This window comes from Eptatretus burgeri, chromosome 23 (genome assembly GCF_056783735.1).
Source record: "Eptatretus burgeri isolate ZD-2024b chromosome 23, Ebu_testis_v1, whole genome shotgun sequence".
Lineage (NCBI taxonomy): Eukaryota > Metazoa > Chordata > Myxini > Myxiniformes > Myxinidae > Eptatretus > Eptatretus burgeri.
In genome coordinates, this window is record NC_140983.1 from 1,229,120 (window position 1) to 1,246,619 (window position 17,500).

General features: G+C 46.6%; 2 protein-coding genes across 10 annotated transcripts in view; both read left to right on the forward strand.

Moving 5' to 3' along the window:
• The window catches only part of LOC147007937 (uncharacterized), a 15,533-nt gene extending 2,857 nt beyond the window's left edge, over nucleotides 1-12,676 (forward strand). The window contains exons 2-7 of one of the 9 annotated variants that reach the window (XM_085866205.1): nucleotides 2,456-2,518; nucleotides 2,774-2,836; nucleotides 7,016-7,110; nucleotides 7,519-7,586; nucleotides 9,946-11,074; nucleotides 11,654-12,676. In XM_085866205.1, coding sequence (XP_085722331.1) covers nucleotides 2,456-2,518; nucleotides 2,774-2,836; nucleotides 7,016-7,023 — 134 coding nt within the window. In that variant the 3' untranslated portion in view covers nucleotides 7,024-7,110; nucleotides 7,519-7,586; nucleotides 9,946-11,074; nucleotides 11,654-12,676. Of the gene's footprint in view, nucleotides 1-747; nucleotides 2,381-2,455; nucleotides 2,519-2,773; nucleotides 2,837-5,157; nucleotides 5,349-7,015; nucleotides 7,148-7,518; nucleotides 7,587-9,945; nucleotides 11,075-11,653 lie in introns of those variants that run through there. The other 8 variants (XM_085866203.1, XM_085866206.1, XM_085866199.1 and 5 more) reach the window with 8 other exon arrangements.
• A 994-nt stretch (nucleotides 12,677-13,670) lies between these two features.
• The window catches only part of LOC147007938 (F-box/LRR-repeat protein 4-like), a 23,739-nt gene continuing 19,909 nt past the window's right edge, over nucleotides 13,671-17,500 (forward strand). Inside the window, exon 1 of the transcript XR_015053802.1 lies at nucleotides 13,671-14,131. The gene's annotated coding sequence lies outside the window, so the exon portion shown is untranslated. The remainder of the gene's footprint in view (nucleotides 14,132-17,500) is intronic.

Here is a 17,500-nt window from a genome sequence, read left to right on the forward strand (position 1 = left end):
AGACAGTGCGGCAAACACATGATAAACAATTAAGGGAAAGATAAGGAAAGTGAACATCTCTCTGGCTATTCTCAGAGACCAGCCTCAACGCCGTCGAGTCTGGCAGTTCACTCGAGCAGATTGGCAGGTTCTGCAAGCAGAATCTCTCTTCAGTGCTGCTCTCCCATATCTCCTGCCCTTGATGTTAACTCTCCTTTTTTCACTAAAATGAGCGCAAAAAATATTGTGCATTACATACCTGTAGGTGAAATGAATACCACGTGACCAAGGGAATGGGGGATCTTTGTTCATTTGAAATTTTTTGTCACGGCCTCATAACGGACTTGAAGCATACTTGGCCAAGAACATTTCGGACACACCTGCCTTGAAGTACAGCTTTGTTTTCGCAAAGCAAGCACGTCGGATATGGCCAAGGATCGCAGCTGCCACATTCGATCCAAACCCGAACCAGGCAAAGGAGTCGGGTCTCGGAGCTGCGAGACCGCAACACTTGGAGATCCTGAAATGCTCAGATAAACTTGTAACATTTTAAAGCAATTAGTTTCCGAAACAAGATGATATTCAATATCCAAGATGGACAAAAATCCAACTTCTCACGGTTCAGGTAAACTCCGTTCGTTCGGATGGACTGATGTACCCTTTGCTGGCTTGGGTATGAATCTGGAATTTGTCCATGGTGCTGGTGACAGCTTTCAGACTCTTCACGAAGGACACCGTGAGATCTTTAACGACCACCAAGGAATGATGCCAGTCGAGACATCCGTTTAACGTCTATCCGAGGGATCGTACACACATTGACGAATCACCCTGCATGCGAAACACCGGAATGACAGTTTATGGCTGGGTTGGGATTCAAGCTCAGGTGAGTGTGTATACCTGTGAGCCATGCTGTACAGGTAAACAAATATGGGTTTGCTGGGGGTGGGGGGGGGTGCAGCTGATGCACTACCCCCTGTGGATTGGAGGAATAATTTGAGTGTACGGGCAACAACTCACCACCTCCTTGGGAAAGGCACTGTGAGATCGTCCAAGGGTTGGTGCACAAACATCGACATGTACGCCTTGCCTGCGAAACACCAGGATGGCAGTTTATTGCCGAGTCAAGATTCAAACTCTATATGGACAGTCTTTTCCACTGACAGCTCCGTCACAGAGGAAGACTCAGTAAACCAATTCGAGGTAGATTTAATCAGATTGCACACCAACATGTTCAGTGTCATTAACATTGTCACATTGGTGTGTCATGGTTCTTGTACACTCACTGACCCAATCACAGGAGCTGTTTTTTTAATGTGAGAGTCATCCTGTGCATCGGTGATGATATCTATGTCTATCTATCCAAGTTGTTTCACCCTCACTTTGTTTTGGGGAATCCATTCAAAGGGAAGTTTCACTCAAACCAAGTTTGCATTTCCTTTGGTTAAAAACAATTAATCAAATTAGCTCCACCTTTCCACCCAAGTCTCTCCATGAACCGGCTGACCCCGTCATTTTCTGCTTCCAGCCCCTTTAAGCTGACGTCAGACTTCGTTTTTGGACCGATGACGGTGACACGTTCGGTCCCAATGGATGGATGAATCTGTCTCCTCGAAGGCGACAATGTTTCCAAACACGGCCATCGTTAAGGGTTCCTGAACAATCAACAACCTCCTTCACCAATCTGTTGTTTCCTGGACAAACAAACGTGCTGACCATTCCAGTCTTCCACACTGAGGAAACATGCACATGATTCACCCTGAGGGAAGCCACAACCAAAGGGTTTTATTGCGCACTCTCCGCCCCCCCCCCTGGTGACGTCAATCTTGGAACATTCTGGGATACGTGAATATAAAACACTGGGCGGTGTATAAACACGGTTGGGTTTGATTTCTATCTTGAAAATGTTTAACGTGTGGTACATTGTTTATCTCTTTGTCGACCGGTGCGGTTACGGAGAGTGAGGAGAGAATTATAATAAATATAAGATGCAGACTCGGCGCATTCCAAAACACCGTTTGAGGAAACCGTAAGTGCGTAATAACGACGGTGTTGTTGCCACCAGGTGATCAGAGGCTGGATCAACACTAAATATTATTGTTGTTCAGGTTGGCTTCTGAGTTTTAATATTAATGTCATTATTATTCAGAATTTTAATTGTGTGGTAGTTTTTTCGAGGAACACGATCAATTGATGAGTTTTCCTGCTTCATCGGTCACGTGGTCCGGCGACGCGAATCTGCCGCTGGGAAACCGTGATTGTGTCGTGATCACGTGATTTACTTTCTCCACAACACTTCGGGCCCTCGACTCGTGTTCCTCACAGTCTCCTGCAGTCACCGCGATGCGCGATGATCCGGGAGGATTCACGATCGGTTCACCCGAGGATGAGGAGTCCGGACCCGGTACGTGACGTTCTCTCAGTGACGAGATCTTGTGGTTCCTGGATGTTTCCTTTTCACGGATTGTTCGTGTTTCAGATGGTGTTGTGAAGGTGAAGATCGAGTCCGAGTTCGTGGATGATTCGTTCCCTCCATACGAAGGTTTGGCCCACAAACTCATTCCCTCATTCATTCCTGATGACACTCATTCCCTCCACCACCGAAGGTGAAGGATCACGATATCTCACAAAGTTGTGGACGGATTCGGATGAACCTTGGTGGACACGTTGGTTGGGTTCGTGTAGTAAATCCCTGCCGTGGTTAATTGAATCACCTTGTTGTCCTTTTTAATGAATGTTATTGTTAAACTGTTAAACGTTCCTGACACGTTTGTTTTTGTCCTTTTCTTTTTCCCAGATCTTGTTGTGAAAATGAACATCAAATCTGAGTTTGTGGATGAATCGCCCTCTCAAGACGAAGGTCTGAACCTCAACGACATCGTCGTTGTACCATTTACAAACAACGATTAATGTACATTCTGCGGAGGTTGTTGTCCAGACAGACGTTGTACTTACCTTCATGCCGTGTAGGTACTCGAACCCCAAGCTCGTTTAGAAACCGAATTTGTTTCGATCGTCGAGACGTTCACAGAGAACTTGCACATGGCCCACGGGTGTGATCGAATCGATCGGTCACCGACATGAACTCCCATCCATGAAAATACCGAGTACGAGTATACTGAACGGATCAGAACACAACAGAACAAAAGGAGTTCAGCAGAGAGGGAAACACCAACAGCGGAGTTGAAGGGCAAGACAGCGGGCGGCAGACGAAAAATGGATTTGAGGAGGAATTGGGTGGATAAGATGGACACAGAAGAAAACTCTCAGGAGGTAAAGTTTAAATTTGGAAGGAGGACAGGGTGGGGTGGGGGTTAACGAGGGTAAAAAAGATCATGGTTTTGGATGGGGGATGATTTGAGATGGTGGGGAACAGCTGTCTTCAAAACCTGGAGGGAAGAAGGAGATTGAAGAGAATCTCGAAGTTGGTTCCACAGGTAAGGAAAAAAGAGGAACAAATGAGTGGACGTGAGCAGCAATCTTGGATTTAGGCAGTTCCACCAGAAGGTCAGGCCAGATTATATCTGTGACTTGCTGCAGATACCATGTAAACCTGTAATAACCTGTTTCACGATCGGGTTGTCGGCGACAAAACCGTCTCTCCCACCAGGTTTTCTGGTGAGAGTTCCCTGAAAATATCTGCTGTTCTTCCTCCGCTCCTATCGGTTCTTCTGACCACGTGCTTGTCAAAGTAGACATCTCTCTGGCTGTTATTAGAGAACCAGCTCACCGCAGTCGAGTCTGGCATTTCACTCAGGCCGACTGGCAGGATCTTCAAGCAGCCATCAAACTTCGAGACTGGTCTCCTACCGCTATTTTCTCCAACATCAACTCGTCCTGGGAATTCTTTTAAAGAAACTTGCTCTCTCTCATGCACGGATTTATCCCCTCTCGTCTTCAGTTGTCCAACCCTTCCTCCCGCCCATGGTTCATTGAACCTTGTAGCGAGGCAGTTGTCCTGAAACAACTTGCCTTTGCCTCATGGAAAGCAAACCCACCTCAGGGTAATCTCAGTTCCTTCGATAAAGGTCGGAATAAGTGTATCTACCCTCAGGAGAGCCAGAAAACAACATCTTTCTAAGCTCGTCTGAACTCTCAAACCTCTCTCCCTTCTCCAAATCCTGGTGGCGTCTCATCACATCTGCTTCTGGTGTATGTTCCCCCTCTATCCCCTCCCTCACCTCAAATGGCCGCACTGCTGATACCGCACGTGAAAAGGCGGAATGCTTAAACTCGGTGTTTCATCGAAATCCTGTGTCCGAAACCCATCGCATTCTGTGCCCACCTTACCCAGTCACACCCAACTGACCCTGGACTCTGTGTCTTCTTCTGACAAGGTGGATAGCTTGCTGTCAAACCTTGACTCAGATTCTGCAACCGGTCCAGACGGCATCAGCCCACGTGTCGTAAAAACCTTCTCCTCTGCTCTTGCTCATCCTCTCTCTGTTCTATTCACCCTCTCATTTGCTCAAGGTCATCTGCCATCTGCTTGGAAATCAGCAAATATCACTGCCCTGCATAAAAAATGTGCTGAAATAGATTCCTGCAACTACAGACCAATCAGCCTTCTCCCAATCATCAGCAACGTTATGGAATCCATTGTCGCTTCAGACATTAAATCCTTCCTCTTCTCCAACGGCTTGATTTCCAATCATCAATTTGGTTTCAGACCAGGTCACTCTTCCCTTTGTGTGCTGCTTCTTCTCTCCCAACAATGGAGGCAGGTCCTCTATGCCAGACATGAAATCAAACCCATGTCCCTCGACATATCTCGTGCTTTTGACACGGTCTGGCACCCTGCCCTGCTCACCAAACTCTCTTCCTATGGTATCCAAGGCCATCTCCACTCATGGCTCGCAGACTTCCTCTCCTGTCGCAGTCAACGTGTGGCTCTCAATGGAGTTCTTTCATCCCCTCTTCCTGTCCAGGCTGGAGTTCCTCAAGGCAGCGTTCTGGGCCCTGTTCTTTTTCTGGTTTTCATCAATGATCTCTCCGACTCTCTGGAAAATTCTCTTTATCTCTGTGCTGATGACTCCACCCTCTGCTGTACCATCTGTCATCTCTCAGACCAGAAAGCAGCAGCTTTTTCACTCTCTGCAGATCTGAGTAAAATCACAAACTTGTCCAACACATGAAACATGTCTTTCAATCCAGACAAATCTCACACTCTCACGATGTCTCTCACGTGCCCAACGCATGGGGTTTGGGGTTTGGAGTGGGGTGGGGTGGGTGCATGTCCAAACGTTGTTTGGAGGAGGATGCCGGAGAGAGCTCACCGACCAAGCCGGTTGCCCGAGGACAGGCGCTGCCACGCCAGGCCGTGAGGGGAGTAGACGTCGCGACCTGCCCACCGTCGTGCCACGAGGGTGCGGGTAAGACCCTTCGGTCTCGTGGGCCTGACCGTTCATCCAGGCTCCACGTCACATTCGGTCCACGGATCTGTCTGCCACCCTTGTTTTTGGGGGTGGCTTTTCTTTGCTTTTTGTATAAATACATGTGGCGCCGTCTCGTAAGTAGACTTGTTTAAGTGACTGAGTGTGCGAATAAAACGCTTTATTCGGTGGTAATTCTTTTATCTGCTTGCTTTCACTGTACATACTGTAACGGTTGTGCAAATTTGCATTACACCATAAAGGGCCCTCAGGTGAGACACACACACACATACACACACATAACCTCACATACACAGACACATACACACACACACACATACACACACATACATACACACACACACACACACACACACACACAAAACCTCACACATACACAGACACATACACACACATATACACACACACACATACATACACACACATACATACACACACATGCACACATTCACACACACACATTCACACACACACACACACACACACACACACACACACACACACACACATAACCTCACACATACACACACATACATACACACACATAACCTCACACACATACACACATAACCTCACACACACACACACATAACCTCACACATACATACACACACATAACCTCACACATACACACACACACACATACACACACACACATAAACATTCTGCTCTGCATAAACATTCTGCTCCATTCACCCCATCGTTAACCCGAGGTTATCTTCCGTGTGCTCGTAAGTCAGATCACATCATGTTCTTCATCCGTCATTACTCATGATATTTATGTTCGAGAAAACACAACCCGTTGTTTGCTGAGAAAAACATTAAGTGGGGGAGAAATGGGGGTGGGGAGGGTAGAGGAGGGAGGAGTAGAGATAGGAGCGGCGTGGGGGAGAAGAGGAGGGAGGGGGAGGAGGGGAGGGTAGAGGAGGGAGCGTGAAGTGTGAAAAGAGGAGGGAGGGGGTAGAGAGAGGAGAGGCATGGAGAAGAGGGGGGAGGAGGGGAGGGGGAAGGTTGATGGAGGAGGAAGAGGGGACTAGGGAGGGCGAGGGTAGAGAGTGGAGGGAGGGGAGGAGAAGAGGAGGGAGAGGGGAGGAGAAGAAGAAGGGTAGGGTGGTGAGAGAGGAGGGGGGAGGGATGGGAGGCAGCCTTTTTCATTGCATAAAACCCCAATGTCGAACACGTCCTCAAATATTTCTCGGACACACATTCACCGATGTTTTTCACTCTTGGTACATGGATAATAAGTCATGGATTACATGTGAACGTCATTTTATTTCGAGATCAGATCCAAGATGGCCGACTGGCAGCCATTGTGTCACTGAAATATGTCCCCAACCATTTCTCAGACTTGCTCGCTCTGATTCTATTCAAACTTGGCAAAAGTACATCACATGACGGCAAACACGTGTAACTCATTTTATTTTTCAATCTGATCAAAGATGGGCGACTGTGACTGTGACTGTGATTCACACCAGGGTAGAGTGACCTGGTCTGAATTCAAATTGATGATTGGAAATCAAGCCAATGGAGAAGAGGAAGGATTTCATATCTGAAGTGATGATGGATTCCATAACCTTGTTGATGATTGGGAGAAGGCTGATTGTTCTGTAGTTACAGGGATCTGTTTTTACACCTTTTTTATACAGGGCGGTGATGTTTCCTGATTTCTCCGAGACCTTCAAAGTTCCCCGATATCCCGATATTGTTCCCCTTCAAACGACGGTGGTGGACATCCTTGATGGTGGCTCTGCTTGTAGCATTCGTCGCAGTTGTGTGAGGTGTTTGAAGTGTTGTTGCGGTTATGATGAGATGGTTGAAGCGTTGTAGTGGTTACGGTGAGGTCAGCGAGTTTGAATTGATGCAGGGATTTTTATATGGACATTGTGATTTTTATGGGAATGTTGTAGCATTGTGGTTCGAGTACGGTGAAGGTCTGAGGTGATGGTCGGTTCTTTCAAGAATTGAATAACAGGACAAAGACACAAACATTGATTTTTTAATGCAATACATGGTTATCGAGTTGGTATCAATGAGAGGGGCCATGAAATTTTCTTCATCACATCGATTCAGCTTTCCCATTTTACCTCCATCACCGAAGGCGGAAGGACGTTGTTTTCACACCTGTGTGTGTCTCTCTGTCTGTGTGCAGGATATCTCAAAAAGTTGTGGACAAATTCCTCAAAAAGGAATTCGGACGAAACTTGGTGGACACTTTGGGTATGCGACAATGATGAACTGATTAGATTTTGGTGAAGATACGGATCCGGATCTGGATCCAGATAACAGAATTTTTCAATTTTTAAAGTGATTCTTCACCATTGAGAGGGGGACAAAAACGATATATATATATATTTATATATTGAAAAATATATATATAAAAAAAAATATATATATGATATGTCGAAAAAATTTTGGACCCGATCTGTTCCACTGGATCAGGCATTGCGTGGCGGATGTACACGCGCTACCGAGTGTCATGCTAGTTTCGTGTGATTTCTCCTGTGGAGTTTCCATGGAGAGTCGTTCGATGTTTGGACAGTGTGCTGTCGTTTTCAATTTCAAGCAGGATTTTAAACTCTCCTCATTCAATTGGTTTCTCAGTGTGCTTTTTATGAAATCCATCGTTGAGATCACTTGCTCGCACAGGTAAGTCGATCCGAAGATGGGCAGAATGCCATATTCCTATCTCTTCACGTTACTCTAGGTTTCCCATGAAGAATTCTAAACTTCAAACACTATTTGGTCGTGTTTTTTTAAGATCATGCATTTCGTTCCATCTGTGTTGAAGTGCCAGGGTAGATCTGTGCCTTTCTAGATTTTCGAGTTTGGTTGTGAGGACACTTTTGCCTCCAAAGTGGTCAAAATCACTCAAATGACAGGTCGCCTGAAATGTATGGTTTTTTTGAATTTATTTTTTTATTTAAAATCCAACCTCTTTTAAATTTTAACACCTGAAAGAGCTCCTCATTTCGAGCTGAGAAAGTGTTCAGTCGTTATTGTAGCATTTATACTTTTGGAGATATCATGGAAAATGTGTCCATTTTAGGTGTCTGAAAATCATGTTTTTTGCACGTCCATGCACAGAGGCCATTTTGAAATTACAATACTTACAGTCTTGAGCTTTGTACACAATACACTACACGAGTAGTCGAGTTGGCCTGCATAGTTTCTCCTTCCTCCACCATATCTCACATTTAACAGCCTCCTGAAAGTGGTCAAAATCACTCGTATGACGTGTCGCCTGAAATGTATGGTTTTTTTGAATTTATTTTTTTATTTAAAATCCAACCTCTCTTAAATTTTAACACATGAAAGATCTCCTCATTTCGAGCTGAGAAAGTGTTCAGTCGTTATTGTAGCATTTATACTTTTGGAGATATCATGGAAAATGTGTCCATTTTAAGTGTCTGGAATGTCATGTTTTTTGCACGTCCATGCTCAGAGGCCATTTTGAAATTACAATACTGACAGTCTTGAGCTTTGTACACAATACACTACAGGAGTAGTCGAGTTGGCCTGCATAGTTTCTCTTTCCTCCACCATATCTCACATTATTTAACAGCCTCCTGAAAGTGGTCAAAATCACTCATATGACAGGTCACCTGAAATGTATGGTTATTTTGAATTTATTTTTTTATTTATAATCCAACCTCTCTTAAATTTTAACACATGAAAGACCTCATTTCGAGCTGAGGAAGTGTTCAGTCATTATTGTAGCATTTATACTTTTGGAGATATCATGGAAAATGTGTCCATTTTAGGTGTCTGAAAATCATGTTTTTTGCACGTCCATGCTCAGAGACCATTTTGAAATTAAAATACTTACAGTCTTGAGCTTTGTACACAATACACTACACGAGTAGTCGAGTTGGCCTGCATAGTTTGTCCTTCCTCCACCATATCTCATTATTTAACAGCCTCCTGAAAGTGGTCAAAATCACTCATATGACAGGTCGCCTGAAATGTATGGTTTTTTTGAATTTATTTTTTTATTTAAAATCCAACCTCTCCTAAATTTTAACACATGAAAGATTTCCTCATTTCGAGCTGAGAAAGTGTTCAGTCGTTATTGTAGCATTTATACTTTTGGAGATATCATGCAAAATGTGTCCATTTTAGGTGTCTGAAAAAATCATGTTTTTTGCACGTCCATGCTCAGAGGCCATTTTGAAATTAAAATACTTACAGTCGTGATCTTTTTACACAATACACTACACGAGTAGTCGAGTTGGCCTGCATAGTTTCAGCTTCCTCCCATTTCTAACACGATTTAACAGCCTCCTGAAAGTGGTCAAAATCACTCGTATGACAGGGCGCTCATAATGCATGGTTTTTTTTAATTAATTTTTTTATTCAAAGTGTAACCTCTCCTAAATTTTATCACATGAAAGATTTCCTCATTTCGAGCTGAGGAAGTGTTCAGTCATTATTGTTGCATTTATACTTTTGGAGATATCATGGAAAATGTGTCCATTTTAGGTGTCTGAAAATCTGGATTACGATTGTGGATTTTATTCCAATGACTGCGCATAATACACTTGCATGTTGATCCTGCTCTGCACTTCTTGTTCAACAGGACCAGGAGAAACCAACGGCGTGGAGATGCACCAGGACTGCAGGAAAAAGGTTTCTTCACACAGCCGTCTTTTCCCAAGATGTCTCAACACGTGAGCCACATTCTGCACCTGAGCTCCCGGTATGAAGGATACAATTCCATCAGCAACCTGGTGGGTCCACCTCTCATATTTTCCCTTCCCGGGTCCTTCATGCACGTGACCGTGCCGAGAACATACGGGGCATGGTGTGACCACTTGTCCCGATGTACACCCCGACGTTGTCCCAAGAATCCCGAGTGGTTTAAAAGCCAGGATTTCATCGAGTTACTTTTCGATGAGCCAGTCTTCCCGACCAGACCGATCGATCTTGGTGTCGTTCCCCCCTGGATATGTGGTTCGGATTCTGGCCAGGTCCTGGGATGAAGGTGAAGAGTCTGATGTGTACAGGTACCAATGACCCTTTTGGTTTAAATCTCCAACGAGTTTTAAAGTCTTTATGCTCATGAGTCCAAAAGGGACGAAATGACAAATTATCGTTTGTTTTGTGAGTATGTTGAGCCTCTGACTGGTTTTACATGATGACAATGGGATTTCAAAAACATCTTCATTATCTAAATGGATTAGTTACCTTTTTGTAGCCATGTTTTTTTCACCAGGTTAGTTACCTCGTATTGTATGACATGAGCCACACCCTAATACACAATGTCTTCTTCATGGTAAAATCAAAAGGATGCTCCTCAAAATGTTTCCTTTGGTGATGAACGATGCAGGTGGCGGACGCTGTGGTCCGGCTCTGTGGACACCAATCTTCCACTGAACGACCCTTTCACGTTTTCCCCAACGATACAACCACCGGGTTTTGCGACGAACATCCTCCGTCTGGAGTTCAATTGCTCCCTGAGCGCTTACCCCATGGAACTGGCCGCTGTTGTTCTGTACGGTGTCCCGGTGGACATTATGCAACCGAAGAAGAGCAAGAATGAAGATGTTGCTGAGTCAGACAGACTTCGGCAGAAACAAAACAGGATGGAAAGAAAGAGGAGACGAGATCTGGTCAAACAGATGGAGGAAGAAAGGAGGGCAAACAAAGAGGAAGGGAAGCTTTCCCCCTTCACTAAAAATGGATATTTTGACATTTTACCTTTTGAGGTGAGTATGTGAACCCCTACTATGTATGTTTGATGAGTGTGAGTATGTGAACCCCTACTATGTATGTTTGATGAGTGTGAGTATGTGAACCCCTACTATGTATGTTTGACAAGTGTGAGTATGTGAACCCCTACTATGTATGTTTGACGAGTGTGAGTATGTGAACCCCTACTATGTATGTTTGATGAGTGTGAGTATGTGAACCCCTACTATGTATGTTTGATGAGTGTGAGAATGTGAACCCCTACTATGTATGTTTGATGAGTGTGAGAATGTGAACCCCTACTATGTATGTTTGATGAGTGTGAGTATGTGAACCCCTACTATGTGTGTTTGATGAGTGTGAGTATGTGAACCCCGATAATGTGTGTTTCATGAGTGTGAGTATGTGAACCCCTACTATGTATGTTTGATGAGTGTGAGAATGTGAACCCCTACTATGTTTGTTTGATGAGTGTGAGTATGTGAACCCCTACTATGTATGTTTGATCAGTGTGAGTATGTGAACCCCGACTATGTATGTTTGATCAGTGTGAGTATGTGAATCTTTTCTTCTTCTTTTCTGACTTGCTTTTCCAGATCACATCATCTCATTGTTTGGCTTCAGAATGGTTTCAGACGAGAGTGTCAACAATGAAATGGCTGTCCAATTCTGTTTGTGTTTGGAAGTCCTTGATGGCTTCACTTGTGGTAACCTGGGTTGTTTTGAGGATTACTAGTGTTTCATTTGATGGACATCCTTGACTATCTGGACAGTGACAGCGAGTCAGGTTGATGCACTGATAATTCAATCGATTTTTTTTTGTTGCTTCCTTACTTCCACGACAGATTATAGAAATTATTTTACCGGGGGGGGGGGGCGGTGTGGCCCCGCCTCCAATAGCATCCTGATCCGGGAATTTGCATATCGGCGCCTCCTGCCGGCTATAAAGGCACGAGAATTACCAGGTCGAGTGAAGTTGCTTTTGGAGACAAGGAGCGTCGCGTTGGTGGAGTTGAGTCGAGTGCGTGCGGTGGAGCTGTGGGCGGCTGGTCGGGGCAGGGGAGCTCGGGTCCGAGGCCAGGAGGACGGCAGTCGGCGACGAGGCTGCGGTGTGCGGGATCGCTCGTCTCGTCGCGGGACCCAATTCAGCCAGCCACTCCCCGCCCCCAGGGCATCAACAATTTTCCCCTTCCCCCGCGCTGAGATAGTGCAAAATGTGGCCCCGTTCCTCCCCCACCCCAAATGTGGTGCCAACAAGCACGCCAGGGGCCCGGAGTCGGGGCACAGCGGCGAGGACACTTTGCGGCTTGCCTGCCAACGCGTCACGAGGACGCGGGTAAGACCTCCCCGGTCTCGCGGACATGGCCGCTCCTCCAGGCCCCGCGCACATCTGGCCTACAGGCCTGTCTCCCTCCTTCTCTGTGAGGGTGGCTTCTTTCTTTTGCTTTTGTGTGAATGTGTGTTGGCGCCGTCTGTGAAGTTGAACTCTTTAAGTGTTGCCGTGTGTATGCGTTTGCCGGTTGTATTTCCTTTGCTTTCTATGTGCATTTTGATTATTGTGGCTGTATATACATGCTTTCCGTGTGCCGTGGAATAAAATGCTAGCATGTTGAACTGTGCCCGTTTCGCTTCGTCTCCTTCCTTTTCATTGACTCTCCATCCTGCTTCACGTAAGGGGTTCGGAGTGGGTGTAACATCCCGTAAGTACTCGGAACCGTCAAGGCCGACGATAACACCGCTCGGTTATCACTGCAGCACGGAACGGACCGCTTAAGCGGTTCGTGTCTGGAGTCGGCCTGTGGCGTGGTACGATCGCCCGGTCGACCACTCGCGCAGGTACTTAGGTACATCGAATTTGGCAAGCAACCCTATCCTGCATGTGTGGGCAATTGGCACGATCGTGGTGAGGTTAAACCCCCACCCGTGACTCGCGCCTGGCGTTGTTCCGAGAGGGTCACGACAGAATTGTCCGTCCGGTGGGCGACATACCGCGATTCGAGTTACGTGGCCGTTTGCACGCCGGCGGGCGCGAATTCGCAACAATATGTTATGCGCTACCGTGTACCGCAAATACCTGCGATCTTCCCGGGACTGCACAACCCCATAGAAATGAGAACCAAGTTCTTCGTCCCCAAACCAACGATTGAGGTTGTGCACCCGAGGTGTTGCGTGACTGTGCACCACGGTCGGATGGATTCATCACCTGCAACGAAGGACCACCGCCCACCGATACGCCAGGCCAGAAGAAGCCTGGGTCACTGGAGCTCCAAACAGGGATTCCTGCAATTCCTGCAGCACTGACACACCTGCACCTGCCCAGGTGTGACACACCATTACTGTCAGTTACAACTGACATTCCCAATTGAATGAAGCGTTTGCTCCGGTTTATGCGCAATGCCAATCCCGACGGTCCGTTCATCACAACACCCACAGGATTGTTATCGGGACGAGAACAAGACATTCACGATCTTTAAGGGCCTGCTCACCTCGTGATGTCATCCTGGTAAGCAACCACTTGATGGTTTGGTCGATGATTTACATTGAAGGTTTTTATTTATTTATTTAACTTGTGAACACAAGATCAAACCAGGAAAGTGACAATGGGGTCACAGATTTGATACAAAAGCAACGGATGAACGAACTGTAAAAGAGGTGACAATGGGGTGAGAAAAGATCGCGGATTGGGAGGGGGTTACCATGAGATGGTGGTGCACTGCCTGCTTGAATCCCTGAAGGAATTCAACGGTCTCAGGAAGGTAGTTCCACAAACGGGAGAAAAGAGGAAACAAGGAGTTGAGGAGTGCGGTAAGTCTGGAATTTGTGATAAACAGGAAAGGGATAGTGGAACAACCCGTGTGTCTGGGAGAAGCTGGACACGGTCCTCCGAGCTATTCAGTGAGTGTATCATCACAAGCTCATCTTGTCTTCTTTTGTCTTTGGCACAGGAGGAGTCCTTTCGGCCCATCATGCCTGCACTGCACCAACCCCAGTGTCGTCACCCATCCATGTACAAGCTTCCGTTACCATGGATACAAGCCTCTATCTCCAAAACCCTTTTTCTCCAATATATCCAGGTACTGATATAAATCCCGTTTAAACTTAAACCTAATTAAAGTCACGTGACCGGTCTTTGCGAACGAGCTTTGCGATCCCTGTTACTAGTCAGGAGCGGAACCTTGCCACCAAATTTCAGCCGGATCGGCCTAGCAGTTTCGCCGGATGAGTCGAAAGGAGACGGATGGACAGAAGGTGAACGATGACAATACCTGATGTGGAATTCCAATTCCCAATAAGCGCTCAAGGCTGCAGGTTAGCATCATTGGCTCAGAGTGTGGATGCGCCGCTGATGCAGTGCCCTCTGCTGATTGGGGCAAGAATTTGTAATGTGGCCATGGTGCCGGCGTGGCTAATGTGGCCACACACACACACACACACACACACACACACCAACTTAGAAGGTCCCCACCATTTCTCAGACACCAACATCAACTTTGTATCCCTCGTGTCTGAAGTCACTGGATATAAACGAAAAAGCAATCTTTCAACCAAAAACAGATATGAAACTAGAGACTTCATGGAACACCTTACCTGCGCAGTCTTCAGAAACAAGGACATGGGCGTGGTCTACTAGCAGAAAATTTGATTGGTTGTGATGACGTAAAATGAAGTCCTGCTAAATGGAAGGGGTTTTGAAAGTGCCAACAAGGCGATTTGTGTTCTCCAGTGTTTAATCACATGATTGAATGGAAATAAAATTAAGATTTTAAAGGTTGTCGGAAAAAAAAAATCCCAGAAGTTTACCGCCGTTGATCGGCGTCTTTTACACCACCTTATTGCAAAACCCCCGATGAATCACTCGCAGAGAATTAACTTGAACCTCATGGAAGTTCCTCGTGCGAGCACGGTCGGTTTGGGTGATTTATTTAATGGACATCCATAATTATTGGAAAGACGATGCTGTGCTTCATTGCCAACAAAGTAATGGCTATCAACTGTTCGATAAAGGACGTCATCGTGATGTGAAAATACACAAAGCTTTGTGCCATTAATTATTTACATGGGAGCCAAATGGACCGGGTAGACCACCCTGAGGGAGACACCTGATCGGATCTGGGTGTTCGTTAACAGCGATGGGAAGGAGATATCTGGGGCTTGTGAATGCACGGGATAATTTAACCCTAAATAGGTAACCTGGGGTTGTGAGACCGCAAAGTAAGCAAGAGTGATGTCTGTAATTCTACAGGAGGGATGTGACACCATTCTTCCACGAGGAAGTCAATCAACTCACACCCGTTTGATGGAGATGAAAAACGCTGTCTCAGGCGTCGCTCCAGAATTATCCAATGAATGTTCGATTGGGTTCAGATCTGGTGACTGAGAAAGCCATAACATATGGATAACATCGGTGTCGTGCTCATCAAACCGTGGGGAGTACACACGTGCTTTGTGGATGGCGGCATCGGGGGGGGGGCATCGGGTGCTTTGTGGATGGCGGCATCGGGGGGGGGGGGCATCGGGTATGGCCTCGGCATTTTTTTATTTTACAAAAGGTTAAAAAAAATCAAAATCATGGAGAAAATCAAGAAACCAAAGAGCCAGAAATCAAAACAATAATCAAAACAAGTCAATGAACCAGGGAAAAGAAAGCAGAAACGAAGAATCAAGAAACTGAGGCAGAATGCATGAAACTAAATCAATCATACAGAAACAGTGAATCAAAACAAGAGTTTGGCCACAAATACAGGAAGAAGTCAAGGAAGAATAAATCAACAGCAAAAATTATCGTCCTTCTTGACTTGTGCCGATGTACTCTGCCACCCCTCGAGGGGCTTCAAAAGTGAGGGGTGGGAAGTGTCTCCTGGAGAAGCGAACGGCGAACAATGGGGGGGGATTGACTGGGTGAACCCCGGCGTTACCCCAGACCTGGATGGGCCGCCTGATGCACGGGCGGCTTTGTTCCCCACAGGTACCTTTTCCTTGGTTCGTTTGAAGGTTTTTCCCTGTGGGGCCTTGCCCAGGGGAGCCTTTCCTTTGATCCAGGCCCTCCTGAACTTTCGCACTGTCCATTCATCCCAAGTGCCAATATCTTCAAAGTCGGAGGAGGAACATTTGCTCTCTGTTTCAGGCACCAGAGTCCTTTGAACAGAGGTTTCTTCAAACAAACCCGTCACCAGATCATCCACTTCTTCCATATAGTCCTCCCCTCTCACATCAGTGGGCCTAGCACACGATGTAACCACATCCATCTCCTCTACTGCAGGAGGCGGGAGAACTGTGGCCTCCTCATTCTCCTCTACCTTTCTCTCCTCATTTTCCTCCATCCTTCCATCGTCCTCCTTTACTGTGGTTGGGTGACGGGGGGGGGGGGGAGGAGAGGACACATCAGGCACAACAACCCTCAGCCCCGCACTTGCCCCAGGGGCAACACCCCTACTTCCACCCGCAGAGGCATGCATTCCGCAAGCACAGCTCCAGGGCAACACCCCTACTTCCACCCGCAGAGGCATGCATTCCGCAAGCATAGCTCCACGGGCAGGAGCGGTAAGTGTGTCTCGTTCCACCACAGTGAATGCAACAACGTACATGGTTTTCACAACGCTCTATTAAATGTCCCAACTCGCCGCACTGAGTGCAAACATCCACACCACACCAGGTAACCAAGTAGCCAAGATGTAATTTTCAGCTGTCCTGCATAAAACACTTGACCCTGGTCCATCCTAACCATCATCCCGTTCAGAATATGGGAGACCATGTCATCCTTCCTCGTCCGCGGCTTGACTTGGGACTGCTGAGTTCAAGTCCAAATACCGAAGCTGTTCCGGACAAGCCGTATTGGCCATGGGATATGATATACCGAATGAGCCACACCAGGACATCATAGTCACTTTGGCTTTCGTTATACAGGCAGATGGTCAAGACTCTCTCCTGGGTTTCTGAGAGAGAACTCGACCGCCCAGTCTGCCAGAATCCCAGCAGACTGTGTGGTCGCCAACTGGCGACAGAACTCGGCAGATCCCTGCCCTGTCTGTAATGACACGTCAAACCCTCGGGCGAGGGAGATCAGGCAGAAAAAAATGCAGCACACCCAACAAAACCTCCGGACCAAAAGCCTCGCCGGCAGGAATGGCTCCTTCCTTCGTAAACTGAAATCGAACACAATTGTGGTGCCAACTCGTTATACCAGGGAGAAGGGGCCAACACTCGGGATGAAGGGGGGAAGGGGGAGGGAGGTCCCTTCCTGCCTTGTAGGCAAGGCCCCCCCCCAGACAGGAGGAAGGCTAGGGAAAAGCAGGAAGATAAAACACGAACAAAAACGCAGGACAAACAAGACAGAAAGGAAAAGAGAAACAAATGGACGAGATGGGGAAACACAAAGAGAACACAATGAGGTAAACAGGCAGCTCAAGGTAAGAGAACTCCTCCCTCACAGCCATGCTCACCAA